The sequence below is a fragment of the Charadrius vociferus genome, unplaced genomic scaffold (genome assembly GCF_000708025.1).
Source record: "Charadrius vociferus isolate BGI_N301 unplaced genomic scaffold, ASM70802v2 scaffold370, whole genome shotgun sequence".
Taxonomy (NCBI): domain Eukaryota; kingdom Metazoa; phylum Chordata; class Aves; order Charadriiformes; family Charadriidae; genus Charadrius; species Charadrius vociferus.
In genome coordinates, this window is record NW_009646744.1 from 4,520,891 (window position 1) to 4,536,953 (window position 16,063).

At 44.9% G+C, this 16,063-nt stretch overlaps 2 protein-coding genes across 2 annotated transcripts in view; both read left to right on the forward strand.

The window, feature by feature from the left end:
* The first annotated feature begins 1,050 nt into the window (after nucleotides 1–1,050).
* MYOT (myotilin) lies at nucleotides 1,051–14,819 on the forward strand. Its single transcript, XM_009891124.1, has 10 exons — nucleotides 1,051–1,209; nucleotides 2,959–3,561; nucleotides 5,729–5,879; nucleotides 8,288–8,389; nucleotides 10,446–10,495; nucleotides 11,062–11,194; nucleotides 12,322–12,529; nucleotides 12,993–13,158; nucleotides 13,680–13,813; nucleotides 14,223–14,819. Exons 2-10 carry the CDS (start codon nucleotides 3,125–3,127, stop codon nucleotides 14,393–14,395), a joined length of 1,554 nt encoding a protein of 517 aa, XP_009889426.1. The 5' UTR covers nucleotides 1,051–1,209; nucleotides 2,959–3,124; the 3' UTR covers nucleotides 14,396–14,819.
* An 806-nt stretch (nucleotides 14,820–15,625) lies between these two features.
* Nucleotides 15,626–16,063, forward strand: part of PKD2L2 (polycystic kidney disease 2-like 2) — a 12,255-nt gene continuing 11,817 nt past the window's right edge. The window contains exon 1 of the mRNA XM_009891469.1: nucleotides 15,626–15,671. Within this exon, the coding sequence (XP_009889771.1) occupies nucleotides 15,626–15,671 (46 nt within the window). The remainder of the gene's footprint in view (nucleotides 15,672–16,063) is intronic.

The following is a 16,063-nucleotide window of genomic DNA, read 5'->3' on the forward strand; positions in this document are numbered from 1 at the left end:
GTATCGAGCTGTGGTACTTACAGGGTTGGGTTTTTTTAAACACTAGTGTGTATGTTAGGCAAGAGTTGCTGAAGTATAATTAAGATACTTAAAACACTATTAATTTAAGATGTAATTAAGCATTGAAGTCTTTGATTAAAGGGTCACAAATCACCTAATCTGCCAGCGGGATCTGTTGCTGTTCTGGTGAAAATACCATAGTTGCATCTTTTAATCCAAGTAAATATCTATAATAATACACACAAACAGCAAAATATCAATTGATGCTTTACTGTCGAGTATATTTTATTTCCGCTATTCAGTCTGTAAGTCTTCAGACTCACGCAGGAGCAATGCCACCGCTTTTCATGAAGCTCCGTGCTGGAGCGAAGGTGCAGATGGCACTGGGGATGAGGGCACAACGGCAACCCCGGGTACCAATGGCAGCCCCGGCTGGGTGTGCTGCTGGACAGTTATTTAAACAACATTTAAGTCTGGCTTTCAATTGGCTGTTGCCTTTAAGTACGCTGCCTTAAAAGCAGTAACAGAGTGTTATCGCCACAGAGGGAATTAGCTACAGCCAATTAGTAAATGAATTAAAATAGGAATTTCACTGAGATAACGAAATGGGAAGTAGGGACGTTCGAGCACATTGCAGCAATCTTTCCTCGCTGCTCCCGGTTGGCTGTTATGGGCCAAAAAAACCACGTTTTTCTGTTCAATAGCAGCGGACTTCTTCAGTTGAACACAGGGATGTACCCGGGAGCAGGGGAGGCGAGCGGCAGCGCTGAGCCTCGGCGTTTCATCGCGGGCCGGGGAGGGCCGGGGATGGGGATGGGGCCGGGGCCGGCAGGCCCCTGCCCGCCGGGGATGGAGCCGGCCGGGGAAGCGCGGAGCCCCAGGAGCAGAGCCCCGGCCGTGCACCGGCTGCCGGCGGGGGCAGCCCCGGTCCGGGCGGGTGATTTGCTGACCACGGGCACCTGCCCAAAACCGGGGCTCCGGCCCTTAAAAGCAGTGTCCCCGGCGGGCCGGGGCTGGTGGAGACTCTTATTGTGACAGCGGTGCGGGCAGGAGGACAGGCAGGTCCCGCCGTGTCATCTGCTGGCAGCACATTAAAGCCTCTGGTCTTATAACGCCACGCAGAGGGCTACTATGACAGTCCGGGTCAGTGAATGACGGTCCCTTCCCAAAATACGGGTTAAAGCCCAGGTGACAACTTCTAGGCTGTAGGTAAGATGCTGCGTTTGGGTTGGTTTGGTGTTGGGTTTTTTTTTTTTCCATGTCGCTTTTGACTTCGAAGCTGGTTAGGGAGCGGGAGTGAGAAATTGCAACGCGCTGGGGAATGCTGAGATGGAAAGGTGCCTTTAAGGTGTGGTGGTGTCAAAGGAAACGTGGAGGCAACAAAGGGGAAGGAAAAAAAGGAATTTTTTTTTTTTTTAGAAGGCAAAGTGTCTCTATTATTCCTTTTTTTTTTCTATTGTAAGGTTAAATTCTCTTTAGACATTTTTTTCTTCCACTCAAATCAAGGTGGAATGATTTGAGGAAAATGTAACTTAGCCATTGCTGTGACAAATGACCTTGTGCATCGTATCTTGTTTAAGCGCAGCATATTAGAAAACAAAGTAAATGCTGTTTTCTGTATGTAGCCTGTAGGTAAAATGAACGAATCTGTACACAGGCAGCAACATAAAAATGGTATAAAACCAAGATTCAACCAGTTTTCTGCACCAGTGAATGAGAACATAGTGTGGACAGGCTCCAAAAATTTGAGCCAGATTCAAATTCCAAGAGCATGACAAGAGGAAAATTGGGGAATTTCTACTACAAAACCTCTGTTTACACACAGTTAATTTACAACTAATATTGATAATTAGCTTTAGGAAATGAAAGCTTTGAATCTTCAAAATGAGAGCGATGTCTTCAGTTGATCTCCCCCATGGGAATTTACGACCTCGTGGAGCCCTTCTTCAGGCTCTCTGATGAGAGGAATACAATATACTGTGTATATATAGCAGCAAAACAGCTGATCTCAGTGGGGCAAGATTACAATTTTTTCCAGCATATGTAACTGTGTGGATTTATATTCTCACTTTTTATTAGTAGCTTTACATTTATTTTGGGGGGTTATTTATTTATCGTGGAGCCAAAGTTGTTTGTCAGTTTTAACAAACTTGCTCAGTTTGCTGTAATTAAACTTTCCCCTTTTGTAAGTTGATGGAAAGCCCGGGATTAGATATCGAGGACCCGCACAGTAAATGCAGGACCTCTGAGCAGCTCAGCTTGTCCTACTTTATCCTGCAGCTATGTCATTCAGGGAATTATTAGACTTAACAGCAAATCGTGGGAAATCACTTCAGACAGAGAAGCACAGTCCTTGGCATTCCAATCCCAAATCTCAATTGGATATAAAAAGCTCTGAATTCAAAAACATTAGAGAAGGCATCAGGATACTTTGTTTCAAAGGTTTAGTTTTAGGCTTAAAAGAAAGTGGAATCTGTTTCATGCTTCCCTATGGTGTAAGAATTTCTCGGCACAGATGATAGCCAATTCTCTGAGTAATAGTACATTTAGTATTTTGACAGGGGACAAAATTGCAGGATTCAGAGCTCTTTCGTTAAAATGATATGTGGCAAATTACCTTGTTTAGAGTAGTATCTACAGTTATCTGTAGACTTATACAGGTGGTGGGTCATCTCAATAAAACAATTGTTATTTCTTTTAGAAGGTAGTGGGCTTTTGCAGATAAGATAGCTGTGGTGAGCACTGCACCTGTGTCGAACAGTGTGCATGACTTGTTATTGTAATCCACAATGTTCACACAGTTCTGGAATAGTTCTAATCAATCCTCAGTCTCTTTAAGCTCAAGCTTTAATTGTCAGCTGCCTGAACTTCATACTCTTTGGATTGCTCACAAGACAGTATTTTTGTGACTCAGATGGTGATGTACAATTTTTTTTTATCTGTATTGTCTTCCTTAAGGGAAAATCCACACCAAGAAAGCCTCTATTCTGCAAGGCAAGGGTTCCATTCTATCCAGGAGCCCAGCCAGCAAAGCTTTTGTGGCCTACCACCTAGTTTTTACCAGCCACCTATCCAAAGCCAATTATCACCAACAAACACCCAGGACAGCCGTGAAACCTCTCCTATGAGTGTCCCTAATCTCCCATCCGTTTCCTCTATGTGCCAACCAACCATGTTTAACTACGAGCGTCCAAAACACTTTATCCAGTCTAAGAATGTGTGTCAAGGGCAACAGCAGCCTCCAGGACCTGCAGCCTCTACAGAGCCAAGCAGACAAATCAAACAGTCCTCCATCCTAATACAGCCTCGTAACCCCAGCGGGCAGAAATTCTCCTCCTCGTCATCGCTGAGCTCTTCAATCACGCTCTCCTCGCCTTCCTGTAGTGCTCCTAAGGAATCCACATATCCCGTCACGCCTGCATCTGCTCAGTCTCCTGCTAGCTCATCATCCGGGCAACGGCTTATATCCATGCCTAACCAACCCCCCGCAGCATTCCTGTGCTCAGTGCTACCCTCGCAGCCCGACTATAACAGCCAAACTCCTTCTCCTATGGAACCTCAGTAAGTATATACAGGCTTCTAACCTCCCCTCGCTTTCCTTTGGCCTGGCCTCTCCCGTGCACTCGCCATCCCAAATCCAACCGCCCGGTGAAACACCAGCTCGGGCGAAGCCAATGGTACAACTCCCATTGACTTCTGATGTTGGAGGCAGGACTCTGCATGAACCGGGTTAGGAGGCTGAGCGCTTGCCCTTGGTGTCTGTGTGGGAGAGAGGGGTATCCACCAGGAATCGAATGGCACAGTAGTCACGTCATGGGCTGCTGTACACGTTTTCTGCAGTCAGTCTGAACAGTTCAGTTTGATTTGATGGAAATCCCTTGTTTATGGGTATTCAGAACAGAAGATGGACACCTATCTCAAATGGATTTTTCTCAACAAATCTGGCTTATGAACCGGGAGGCAGGGGGGACAGCAGTAGCATTTCCCACATATAAACAACTTCAAGATTCCTCGTAAGTCTCTGCAGTATTTTCAGGTTCATGATGGGACTCTATGCTCACCTATAATACAGTTTTCATTAATCATATGTGCTAACAGAAAGGCACCCACTTGAAAATTTTACCCCTTCAGACCAAAGACTAAATTCTTTCCTGAATATGTATTATATCATTTTGCCTTTGGGCGGCAATCCAAATATCTCCCAAGGTCAGCGAGATCTCAAAGGGAGCTGGGTCTTGCCTTCTCACCAACTTGTATTCCTGCCAATATTAGCTGGAGGTCCCGGGGGAAAGTCGGTGTAGAATACGGAACACTCAACCAAGGAGGTTGGAAAGGTGATAGGGGCAGGAGGGGGTCCTGCCGGCTTGGATATAAATTCAGGTTTAAGCGTCAGTTTGTATTCAGGAAATCTGAACGTTTCTGGGGTTGTGGTTTTTTTTTTTTTTTTTTTTGAATCTCAGCACTGTGGGAAGCAGGAAGGTAAGACGGAGTGGGCTAGCTGGAACACTCAGGAGTGTTTCTTAAAAGTACTGCCGGAGCATGTGGGGGTTAGGTATGCATCTGCAGTAACCACTGGGATTTGTGTGTGTGCTATGGGGTTGTATGTTTTCACAGCAAAGGGCTTTGGTGCCTCATGATGCTTTTCATAGAAGCTGTTCTTAAACCCAACTTCCTGTGAGTTGAGGAATTATTTTCCTAATCATGGTACAAATGGGTAAACAGGGACATGAGACACATTAATCTGTTGGGCACATTATTAAATTTTTTAAGTTATAACTTGGGCAAGTTATTAAGTCCAAGCAGCACTGGGAATACATACCAGAATTATAGCCCTTCTACCTTATTCTAATCAGTAGAACAAATTCCCAAGCAACAGGAGGAGGATGACTTTGAATAGAAATAATTGCTGAACACAACTGCAGCATACGAGACCCCGCTGCACGTAATGGATGGGGTTAGATCCTGTCAGCACAGAGTGCTGTGACCTCTAGTAGACCTTCGCAACCCCTTTTGAGGGATGCTCCTCTTCTCCTAGCACCTTTCAGAATCAAGTCTGCTATCTAACTCCAAGACTTGGTTGTGTCTCTTGACTAGGGATTACAGGAACAGGCGCTGTGGGGGGTTGCAGCAAGGGCTCCTAAAGACCCAGCCTAGCTTGGGATGAGCTTGGCAATTGGACATTTGGACAGAAATGCTGTATGAAGTAACTTTCTGGGGTCAGGAAGAGGAGGACAACTAATAAGCTATTTGTTCATACCTAATCAACTAGTTTGTGGCCTTGCTGTGGATTTGCAGCACCCAGGGCCTTTTTAACAATTGCAGATGTAAAGTTATGCAGTTTTTGAGGGAGAACTTGCTCCTGGACACACTCACATAGCTCAGTGGAGTTAGGGGCTACCTCAAAACACTCCTAGCCTTACTGCACACCCCTGAGTCAGGGCAGGGGCCGCTGCAGGACGTAGGGATGCTGAACAGCAACACACAGCAAACGGCTGCGAGTGTTACCAGAGTACACACAATGGCTTAGCTAGACTGTGATGCTTCCCCTTAAGTTTTTGATACTCAATTACACCAGCTAGCCTATCTATCTCCCAAATGCTTTATCAATTCATTTGAACCACAGTTTCCAGGTAGCAGGTTCACATTTTGGGGTGTATTCTGTGAAGCTGTAGCAAAGAGTCAAGCAGGCCTACAGGAATAATTTTGTTTTCTCTTCCTGCATGAGTAGTTACTCACAACCAATGTATAACAAACAAGCTAGCATCAACTCTATGCAGAAGGCATCAGACCAAGAAATTCGAGGAACAAAAGAGGCCCTCATTCAGGACTTGGAAAAGAAACTCCGATGCAAGGACAACCTTCTCCAGAACGGCAACCAGGTAAGGGAAACCTGCTGATTAAAGAACCAGTTTGCTCTGACTCTCAGTAGTGCAAGCAGGGATGCAGAGACTAGTTCTAGTGCCCCAGAGGCTGGAGCTTCCAAACTGAGCTGAAAGCAGAAGGAAGTGCAGGAGCAACACTGCCCAAACACCTTTACTCAACAGATCACAGCAAGAGTTCTTTGAGGCATTTATGACCTGAATATTCTTTCAATGTGAGGTGGCTGATTTTTTTCATTAGAAATGTAAAACCAAAAAAAACCCTTTTCCAACAGTGACCATTTTTAATCATGGCTCAGGGCTGGTGTAAAAGGCGTGGTTCTGAAAGATTTACATCCAACCTCTTTGTTTCTCAACACCCTCTTCACAGTTATTTTTGCTGTTAGAATGCAAATAGCTGTACTGGTGGGCCAGGTTCAGCTGAGCCCAGAGAAAGGCCTCCCCAGTAGAGAAGCTGCACATAGCTAGTGCATGATGAAAGCTGGCCTGAATGTGTGCCAACAGAGATGGTTGCTGTAAGTCTGTCTGTAGGCATCTACTGTGGCAACTGAATGTCTGCATCTACTGTGACTTCAGTAAAGGATGCATTGATTTCTGAAAGCCACCTGATACAGCAAGATGGCTTTGAGCTGCTCCTGCCTTTCCCTCTTATCTACCTTGTTGGCTAGCACACACCACTCAAGCTGTCTTTGAATTTGTGCAATCAAATGACTAAGGCTAGGGTCAGGAGAAAGGGACATGTTTAGAGCTGTGGCACAAACTTGAACTCTCTGCTGGGGATCCTGCTGAACATCACATCCACAGACAACTAGAAACCCAAGGAGAATCCCTTAGTTCTCCAGACACCATTTCACCCTGGCTTTCAATGCTGGGGTTAATAAACCACCCCATGGGGTAGACCTCTTTGATTTCTTTTTACATGAACAACAACAAATCAAAGAAATTACATGAGCTTTGATCATAAAGTCTGTCTCCTATAAGAAAATCTCTCAGTCTCAGTACGTACGTACTTATTCTGCAAAGGGACAAAATGCAATCTCCTTTATCAAGAAATCCAAATCTGGGAGGAAAAAATTGCTTACCAGTAGGGAAGCGCATTACAGCAAGCAAGAGTGAGCAGATCTCTCATGTGGGAACCTTCCTGCTGGCTGGAGACAGACTGGTAAAAGCCCAGTGTTTATAGTTTCCATCTTCTTTCCCCTGAAGTAGAAAAGAGTTTCTCCATTACCATCAGTGGGAACAGGTTTGTGCAATATATATAATTTTAAATATTGAAGGAAAAAAATGTATCAGGTAAAATCCGACTTAATGTGTCCCTAACAGGAATGTTCTATCTGCTGTAAGAAAGCTTGCCATTGCAAGCCAGCTTTTCTTTCCATAGGAAGCCAGGCTAAAAATAAGGCTTATGCAATCACCACTCTGTGTTCTCCTCCCCTTGTCCTCCAATGTCTGAACCAACTGGCCAATCTCAGCCACACTTGATACAGCTGTAACGACCTCAAGGATATTAAGCTCTCACAGGTTTTGCAAAAGGTCTCTCTCGCTCTCTTCTAAAGAAAAGTCCCACAAGCCTCCTCAAACCCTCACCTACCCAGGAGCAGCCACATACATGTCCTGTACGCAGTAGAAATTCAGCCAGTTCTGGTCCTCACATCACAAAATCCAAATGCAAGGTAAACTTTGTGGGAAGCAAAGTGTCAGGTCTGCTGGTGCTCCGGGGCCTAATGTACTCTTCTAAAGTAACACAACCGACAGAACTTGAATTCAACTCTTCTCGTATTTATCCCTGTGTGCTGCACCCATGTTGTAGGAACTTACTGTTGCATGACTGAAAGGCATTCTTGCCTCCTCTCAAGACAGCACACAGCATTTCATAAGACAGCTGTTGAGCTGCCATAAACCTCCCTTGTGCTTGCAGGGGTAGTGGTGCTCCTCTCTGGCTGCGTCTGCTTCTGGTGTGGCTCTTGCTTTTTTGGGAGTAGAGGACGCTAGCATCCATCACGCCTCTAGCTCCTGAAGTAAATCCACAGCTGAATGACTTGGGAAGTTTTCCCAGTGCTAACAGAAAGGTACCCTGGGACTTACTCTGGCTTCTGAGATAATGCCATCAGTTACCCATAAATAATCCCAGTGGAGAAAGAGGAGGAGTGCAAGGCCACAGATGGCATTAGGGAGGCTTTGATGAACAGGCAGTTTAATCTTTTATGCATTTCAGTGCTGTATATATTGAGGCTGACTTCAGTAGTCATCACAGACTGCAAACCCGCTGGAACAGACGTGGGGTTTCCATTCAGCCGCCGCTTTCATTGACAACACCCTGAATTTGTGGTGTATTGATGTGCCCTTACAAGCTGATCTGAAATAGTAAATGGACTTCTGACTAGAATTCCTCTCCACTCTGCTTTAAGCGATTAACTTATGAAGAAAGAATGGCTCGCAGGCTGCTTGGACCAGTGAATGCTGCATCTGTGTTGGAAACACCAAGTGAGGACAACATGCAGAACGCACAGGTAAATGGGGAGCAGGGGGGACCTGTGTCTCGAGCAATGATTCCCCGGTGACTGTGCTGTGACCTGCTTGTACCTGAACACAGCAGAGAGATGGGGTTTATTTGGTACCAGTGCAGGAGAGGGAAGGGAAGGGAAGGGGAGAGCTCTCACGGGCAGAGCTCTGTATAGGAGGGATTTGCAGGGGGAGGTTGGGGGAGGTGGTGGCAGAGGGGGGCGGAATTTAAGCACCATCCCCTTGCTGGGCCTGATCTGTGGGAATGACGTCTCCAGGGAGGAATTACAACAGCTGCTGCACAGCACATTACACCCTGCCTCTGACGGGCAGGGAGCAGCGCAGCGAGGGATACAGGTACCCACTCTCCAACAGCCCAAGTTCAGACTTGGCCAGGACAGCAAGATTTACACCTGTCACTGTTTGGAATAAGTGACATTGACTACAAGAGGTCAGGGCCTTGGGGTGGGATCAGATGGGTTTTCGCCCTTCCAGGGTCCTGCAATCATTAACAGAAGGCAAAGCAGTTATTTTAGCAGCCCACATACTGATAGACAAGCATCTATTACTACTGGCATTTTCAAAAGCATTTTAGTTGGAGACTTGCATCATTCACTGGTTATTTAGGCCAGTTAAAAGCTCTCCTTGGCACTTCTGTGATCAAAGTTAGTGGAAATGTCTGTGATGTGGCACTGGGTACCTGTGCAGCCAAAGAAAACACCCCTTCTGCTGCAGGCACGCAGAGAGCCAGCAGGCTGGCACACACCTTCCCAAGTGCAGTTAGCAAAACTCTTTGCAAGAGACACTTAAGATCACAGCAAGGGAGGAATACGCAAATTAGAGCTATTTCTCCCCAACAATCACCTGACAGCAGCAGGCAAGAAGGGAACATTATGGATGTCAGAGAGCAAGGGAAGCCTCATCTTTTGTAGAGAAGGAGGAAATGTGAAGTCAAAACAGGATGACTGTCAACTTTTCAGGCTGTGTGAAATGCTGCATAAAAAGGAGTACTGGAAGGAGAGGTTGGTTTTTGTTTGGGAGATCTTATTCCCATTGTTCTGTCTTTCTTTTAAATATTGTAGTCACTGATTCATTCAGCCTCCTCATTCCTCAGGAACTTAACTACACAGTCAGTCCGTACAATAGAGCATTAGAATTATCGGCAGCTTCATCACTGCAGCATCATTTCACAAGACAAGTAGTAATTGTACAGAACTTGTGAAAATGAGCAGATACAAGCAATTGCCTCTTGGACTCAGCATTGAGCTCAGTCCAGCAAAACCCTCATTCACGTAATGCTTCCCCTGAACTGAAGACTGCTTCTGTGCTTGAAGTTTAAACCCAGGCTTAAATTTTCCACAGGACTGGGCTACTGAGCACAGAACCAAGCATCGTAATGGCTCAGTGCAAACACCCCAGAAATTTCCATGCAGTGTTTCCTCTACCTGACTCCATTGCTAAAATGAGTCACTGGTAATAAACTCTGCTTGCATTTTCCAAACATCCAAGTTCCTAGCAGGCATCAATCCTGGGTACTTCAGCAGATTTACTCATGTGATTGTGGAGTTGTCAGCCAGCTTAGTTGGTGCTGTGATCTAGAAAGAAAAGTATTTTCCAGCTCAGCATGTGTCCATTGCTATTGGTACCATATTTAAGTGGGCACAATACGGCGTTCTTGCCAGCGATTCCACTTCTATTCCTGCTATAGGGAAGGACACTCCGTACTTAGCTCTCATTTTAGATACTGCCAGTAGTACTACTCCCCTCTAACAAAGGTTACTGGCTGGCCAAAAGCCTCGTGTGCCAAACAAAACTGCTGCACCTATCACCTGTGCAAAGTGATGAGAAGTTGTGCCATTCTATTAATAGTACTTGTTACTGTCATGGCAAAGCCTAGGGTGAAAACAGCGTATTAGCTCCTGATGCAAGTTCCTTTACCTCCTGTCCCAACGATTTCTGAAGTATTCAGTTTGCTTTCAAGCAGCAGTCAGTATATGAACTCAAAATGGTTTCTTGTTCTATAGATAAAACTTTCTAAGTTAACTCGCCTCTCCTCTTTCTCAGCTCCAGAATGCGGAAAACATCAGGCTGCAGGTTCCAACAACGCATGTGAGGTAATGCATAAACTTGCGCTGCGCTATACTTCAAGACCTTATTTCAAGTGTTTCTAGACCATGTTAATTTTACTTCACTACTTACCGCTTTTCCTAAGGCAGTAATTACTAAATTCATTCACTTCAACTAAAACATTGCCATTTGAGGATGGCTGGTGATGCCTATGGTCTTAATCCAGTCAATTCAAGCATACCACTAGAGGTTTGAAGACCGCATGTACCTAGGGCAAACATGCTTCATATTCTAGAAGATTAATCTCTAGTCAAAGCAAGGTCCCCTGTGCAAAAAACAAAGCATGATGAAACACAGTCTGCATTGCCCTCATAAATTCTTTTGGATGTTAGGCCAAAGATGAGGGTTTCCTATGCTATGCTTCTGTGTTGAATTGAACAACTTGAGCAAGAGAAGCGGTCGATCAAAACCCACGCCTTATGCTGAAAAACGAACCAGAACTGTAGTACTGGACTCCTAAACATGTTGAGGGACTCTAGCTGCAATCGGTGCTTCAATGTCATTTGTGCTATGGTAACTTTTACACAATTAACTGTTTCTGTCCACTTTTTAGGAGCAGACCGTCCTCAAGAGGAGATGAACGTGGACATGACTCAATCCAGGAAAAGTTTTTTCAGCCACGTTTTACACAAGTGCCTGAAGATGTAATTATTGAGGAGGGGCGATTCTGCAGACTCGACTTCAAAGTAAGACCAGCCTTTCACTTTCAGTTCCATTAGCTCTGCGGGGTGGGTGGCGTGAAGAGAGGTCTCTGAGCTGCAGCGCCTTTGCATTTTAATAAGCCAGAGCACTAATGGCAAATGGCGAAGGGTCTCTCCAGGCAATGTAAACCAAGAAATAGGAGATGGCTAAATATTTCAGCATTTTCCCGTGGAAAATACAAATGGAATTAGCTGCATAAGAATGTGGTTAAAGCTAAATAGTAGTAAATATGGACGACCACAGGACACTTTCTAGACCTCATTGGGAAGAATGAAAATTAAGGCCCTGCTGAAAGAAAGCATTTGGGGAGGGAACTTTGTGCTTTGCACTGGGACTCCACTGACTTCAATGGACACACATCCAGCAAGGCCTGTTTATGACTATCCTGCCTTTAATGAGTCTTCTCTGAGGTAACTGTGCCCTTGCTGAAGCAGACAATCTGGCAAGGAAATGCCCTAATTACAAACAAACAAACAAAAAGCCAGAATAGCCTGAAACTGCATAGCGATTGTAGGAACCCCAGGATAAGAAAGAACCTCAGTCTTCCACACACACAACTTCACTGCAAAGGGCGTTTACTGATTGTGGCTCGGCTTGGTTTTTCCTAATCGCTTCCAATCTCTTTTCTTAAGTAAACTCTTGCCAGACTTAGGCATGACCTTTAGCCATTTTGTTGCAAATTGCTTAACTTCTGAATGTCATGGACAACCTGGAACGTGTCTGCAGGAGAGTTTATATACATTATCAAACCAGTCTGGATGTCAGCACTGCTGATGGTGCTAACTGTGCGATTAAAAGGGCGAGTTCCCTACTCTATGAACCCAAAATAACTATCTTTGGGCTAATCAAAACTACTTTACAAGATGGGAACAACAGGGGGTTGCAGGAACAGCACCTACTGTCTTGTAGCTAATGCTCATCTTTCCATGGCACTTCAAAAGCCTTCTTCTCTGTGCAGAACCACATTAATATTCAAAACTAGGCAAGACTGTAAAATTTTGCAGTAAGATCATGATTTGATCATCTATTGACATCAAACTCCCTCTAGCATTGAAAGGCTTTTATTATCTTAAAGGTGTTTAATTCTTCACTGCTTTCCTCTCCTTCACAGGTTAGCGGTCTGCCGACTCCAGATGTGATGTGGTATCAGAATGGAAGGATGGTTCATCAAGATCAGTTCCATAAAATGATAGTGTCAGAAAAGGGATTCCACTCATTTATTTTTGAAGCAGTCAAATCATCTGATGCAGGGACGTATGAATGTGTGGCTGTCAACCGTGCAGGAGAAGCGTCTTTCGCAGTAAAAGTGGAAGTAATTGGTAAGACTGAGAGCACTGATAACTATCTGGCCACACGTGGAAAATTTCAGTAATCTAATACCTTCATCCATGTGTTTGGGACATAAAATGATTAAGAAGCAGCAGCACATCTCCAGATATTGAGGCTCAAACGATAACAAACACCTTACCTTTTCCATGACTATTTTAATACATATATCTGGGATGCCATATTTCTTCAAAGGATATTTAGAGGTAGTGAGATGTCCAGAGTTTGGGAGTTATTAACGTCCTAGAATTGATAACACATGTTGATTGACTCTTGTCCTAAATTGGATTGGGTCTACTACACTCTTACACTCATGGGAATTGTCTGTAGGCTAAGGAGTTGAAGTAAGGACTGTGTGCCCTCCTGAATTTAGCATTTGGAAATCTTAAAAAACAAGCCTGAAACTAGAGTTCAACACTTATAGTAACTCCTCCTTACTTTTCCTCTTTAATTTAGCAAAAGAACATCACACACCTCCAACTTTCATCTTCAAGCCACAAAGCAAAAAGGTTTTTGAAGGAGACACAGCCAGACTCGAATGCCAGATCTCTGCTATTCCGACACCCCGGATTTACTGGAAAAGAAACAACGAAATGGTACAATATAATACAGACCGAATAAGGTATCCTACTACTGAGTTGGCCATTGGTGTATTAGAAAACAATAACTAGTATTTGTTTAGTGACATTTGAATTGGCTAGTTTCTAAAAGCAGCAAGCCGGACAGCTAGCTCTGCCCCTCGTTCCTGAAACATGGTGAACAGGCCCATGTGCAGGACAGGGGTGATGCTCGGAGTCTTGTTTTGAGGGCACAGAGAGAAAACTGTGACCAGATGCCACTCTGAATTCTAGCAGCAGCTACAAGGCCCAAGGAGAAGCATGGCTTTAGGACTGAAACATGCGATGCATTCATCATGCTATGGAGCTACAGGAGGGCCTTGATGCCACCTGAATGGTATCGTGATGTGAATCGCTGGTGGCTCATAACACAAATGCAGTGTTTATGTCTAACTAGTTTGCAGTGCCCTGCAAGAATCGTTCTAGGGCTTTCTCAGCTCCTCAGGGTGTGAACTGACTCTCTGATTTCAACCTCTTCTCTCCTTCCCCCTCCAAGCACTTACACATAAACATCTTCATTTTTCAGCTTGTTACATGACAATACCGGAAGGATTTGTCTCCTGATTCATAATGCAAACAAGAAAGATGCGGGTTGGTATACCGTATCTGCCGTCAACGGAGCAGGTGTGGCCACATGCCATGCCAGGCTGGAGGTTGCAAGTAAGTACCACAACCACAACTGATACTGCCACTGGCACTTGTCTTCAGAGCTGACCCTCAAGATTAACCTCATGAAGCTCAGACTGCTGGGAGGATTTCTTTCCAAAGATACTGAACTAGACAAAGGTAACTATCTTGTTTAAAAAAAAAAGATTTTGTTTATTACCAAGACACTGTGGTGTGCACATCATCTGCATCTGTTATCTGCAGCGTTTAGACTACAATTTGATTGATACCAAGAAGGAGGGTGAATATAAATCTCTGATGTCTGAGATATAGGCTCGAGTGTTAAATTCTTCCTAAGGGTTTGCTGATATATGTTGCAGATGAAAAGCAATCAAGTTGCTCTACCAGGGGTCTTTCCACGGTCTGGGAAAATACTGAAAGAGCCTTTTTTTCTCTTTTCCAGCACATGCAAACAAGCCAGTTCCAGCCCCAAAGCAGTTACGGGTTCGACCAACTTTTAGCAAGTATTTGGCACTTAATGGGAGAGGACTGGATGTGAAACAAGCTTTCTCACCAGAAGGAGAGTTTCAGCGTTTGGCTGAGCAGTCTGGACTCTATGAAAGTGATGAACTTTAACTGGAAACGAAGAGGAAAACTCAGACCTATAAGAGACACTTACAACATAGATGCAGTTAACTGGTGATTGCTCTAATGTTAGCAAAATACCTATCTACATATTTTTACTTTGACTCTTGCACATCCAGCTGTTCCCATCTTACCATGTTAGATTTTATTTATATGGTTTGGTGACTGTAACCACTTACTGAGTATTGTATTTTAACTATAAAGCCTAAGAAAGCAGGCTAATTAGTTTTTACAAGTGGGGGTGGTTTTAGTTCCACCTGTGTTTGGTTACATGCTAAAGTAGATTGGCTTGTACTGCTTCTCTAACATCACTCCTGATAATATCAGAAGTCTGTACTGTCTGAATACTAAAACCAAATAGACTAGAGTGTTTTTATGAGAATAAATTAGAAGCAAATAAAATTTTAAATAACCAACATCAGCTGTGACTCTTCCTTGATCTGTTAGAACCAGCTGCAGCATGGCCAAGATGGATTCCTACCCTACCAAGTCTGCCACTGGTGCCCTCCCCTGTCTGCTCCCCTCATCATTTGTCATCTGATAGCTAGAAACTATTTAGCATAAACCAGATGCTGACACTCCCTTAACACTAAAACAGGACAGTGAGGCAGCATCAATACTTCTTCTCCTTGCACACTTGACTTAAAAGCTGCCCTGTATAATCTGAACCATTCAGGCTACCATGTTTCCCCTCCTTGCTCCTTTAATCGAGGAGTGGCTGTGACTTACGCGGCTGTTGACTCTCAACAACCTGTTGATTTGAATCATCCAAATGGTTTGCGCGCTGCTATTTGCAACCACCTTGCTCAAAATGCCATGAAACCTGATTTTACCAAACTCCCAGCAAACCTAATCTCTGAAGAGTTTTCAACTGTACTTGCTAAAGGAAAATTCGTGAGGGTGGAACTGGCCTGAACTCCTGCCAGGGGGTGCACAGTCATGCTGCTGCTAGCAAACCCCACAACCATCTTCCAGAATGGAAAAAATGAGGCCTCAGCTTCACCCCACACTGCCGGACCATTAAATTTTAAAAACCCCCAAATCTGAGCTGCACAACACTGACTATTAAACTTCCACCAAAACCCAGCAGCTCTACCACCACGCTTCTCTGGGCTGCCAGAACAAGGAAACACACTAAAATAACTGCGCTCTTCGCGGGTTTGAACTGATCGGATGCAGACCCGTACCCAGCTAGTCCATAGGCTTCTTCGGGCCGTAAAGATGGTGCGACGCCTGGGCAGGGAGCGGTACCAGTGCTGCACACCAGGTCTCGCCCAGCAGCACCCCCAGTTCTTGTACGGGCTGGGAGCCCCACCAGCACCGGGGTGCGCAGCATTTGTGGTAATACACGTTTAAATCAACATATTCCGCTCTTCACAGCACGAAGGGAATTTCCTAGTTGCCTGAACTTAACCTGGAAGCACCCAGACGCTGCAATTTATCGTTTAATTAACACACACACACACACACACACACCGCCCCGAAGGAATGGCTGCCAAGAGGGGAGCTGGAAGCGCGGCTCTAACCAGGCCCCGCTGCTGCGGCTCTGCTGGGGGGGGGTGGGGAGATCCGCAGGGAGGGGGATAGCCCCGCTGAACGCCACTAACAACGATAAAATACCGATAATAACACGCTCCGAGGGCGGGAGGGGCAGCCCCC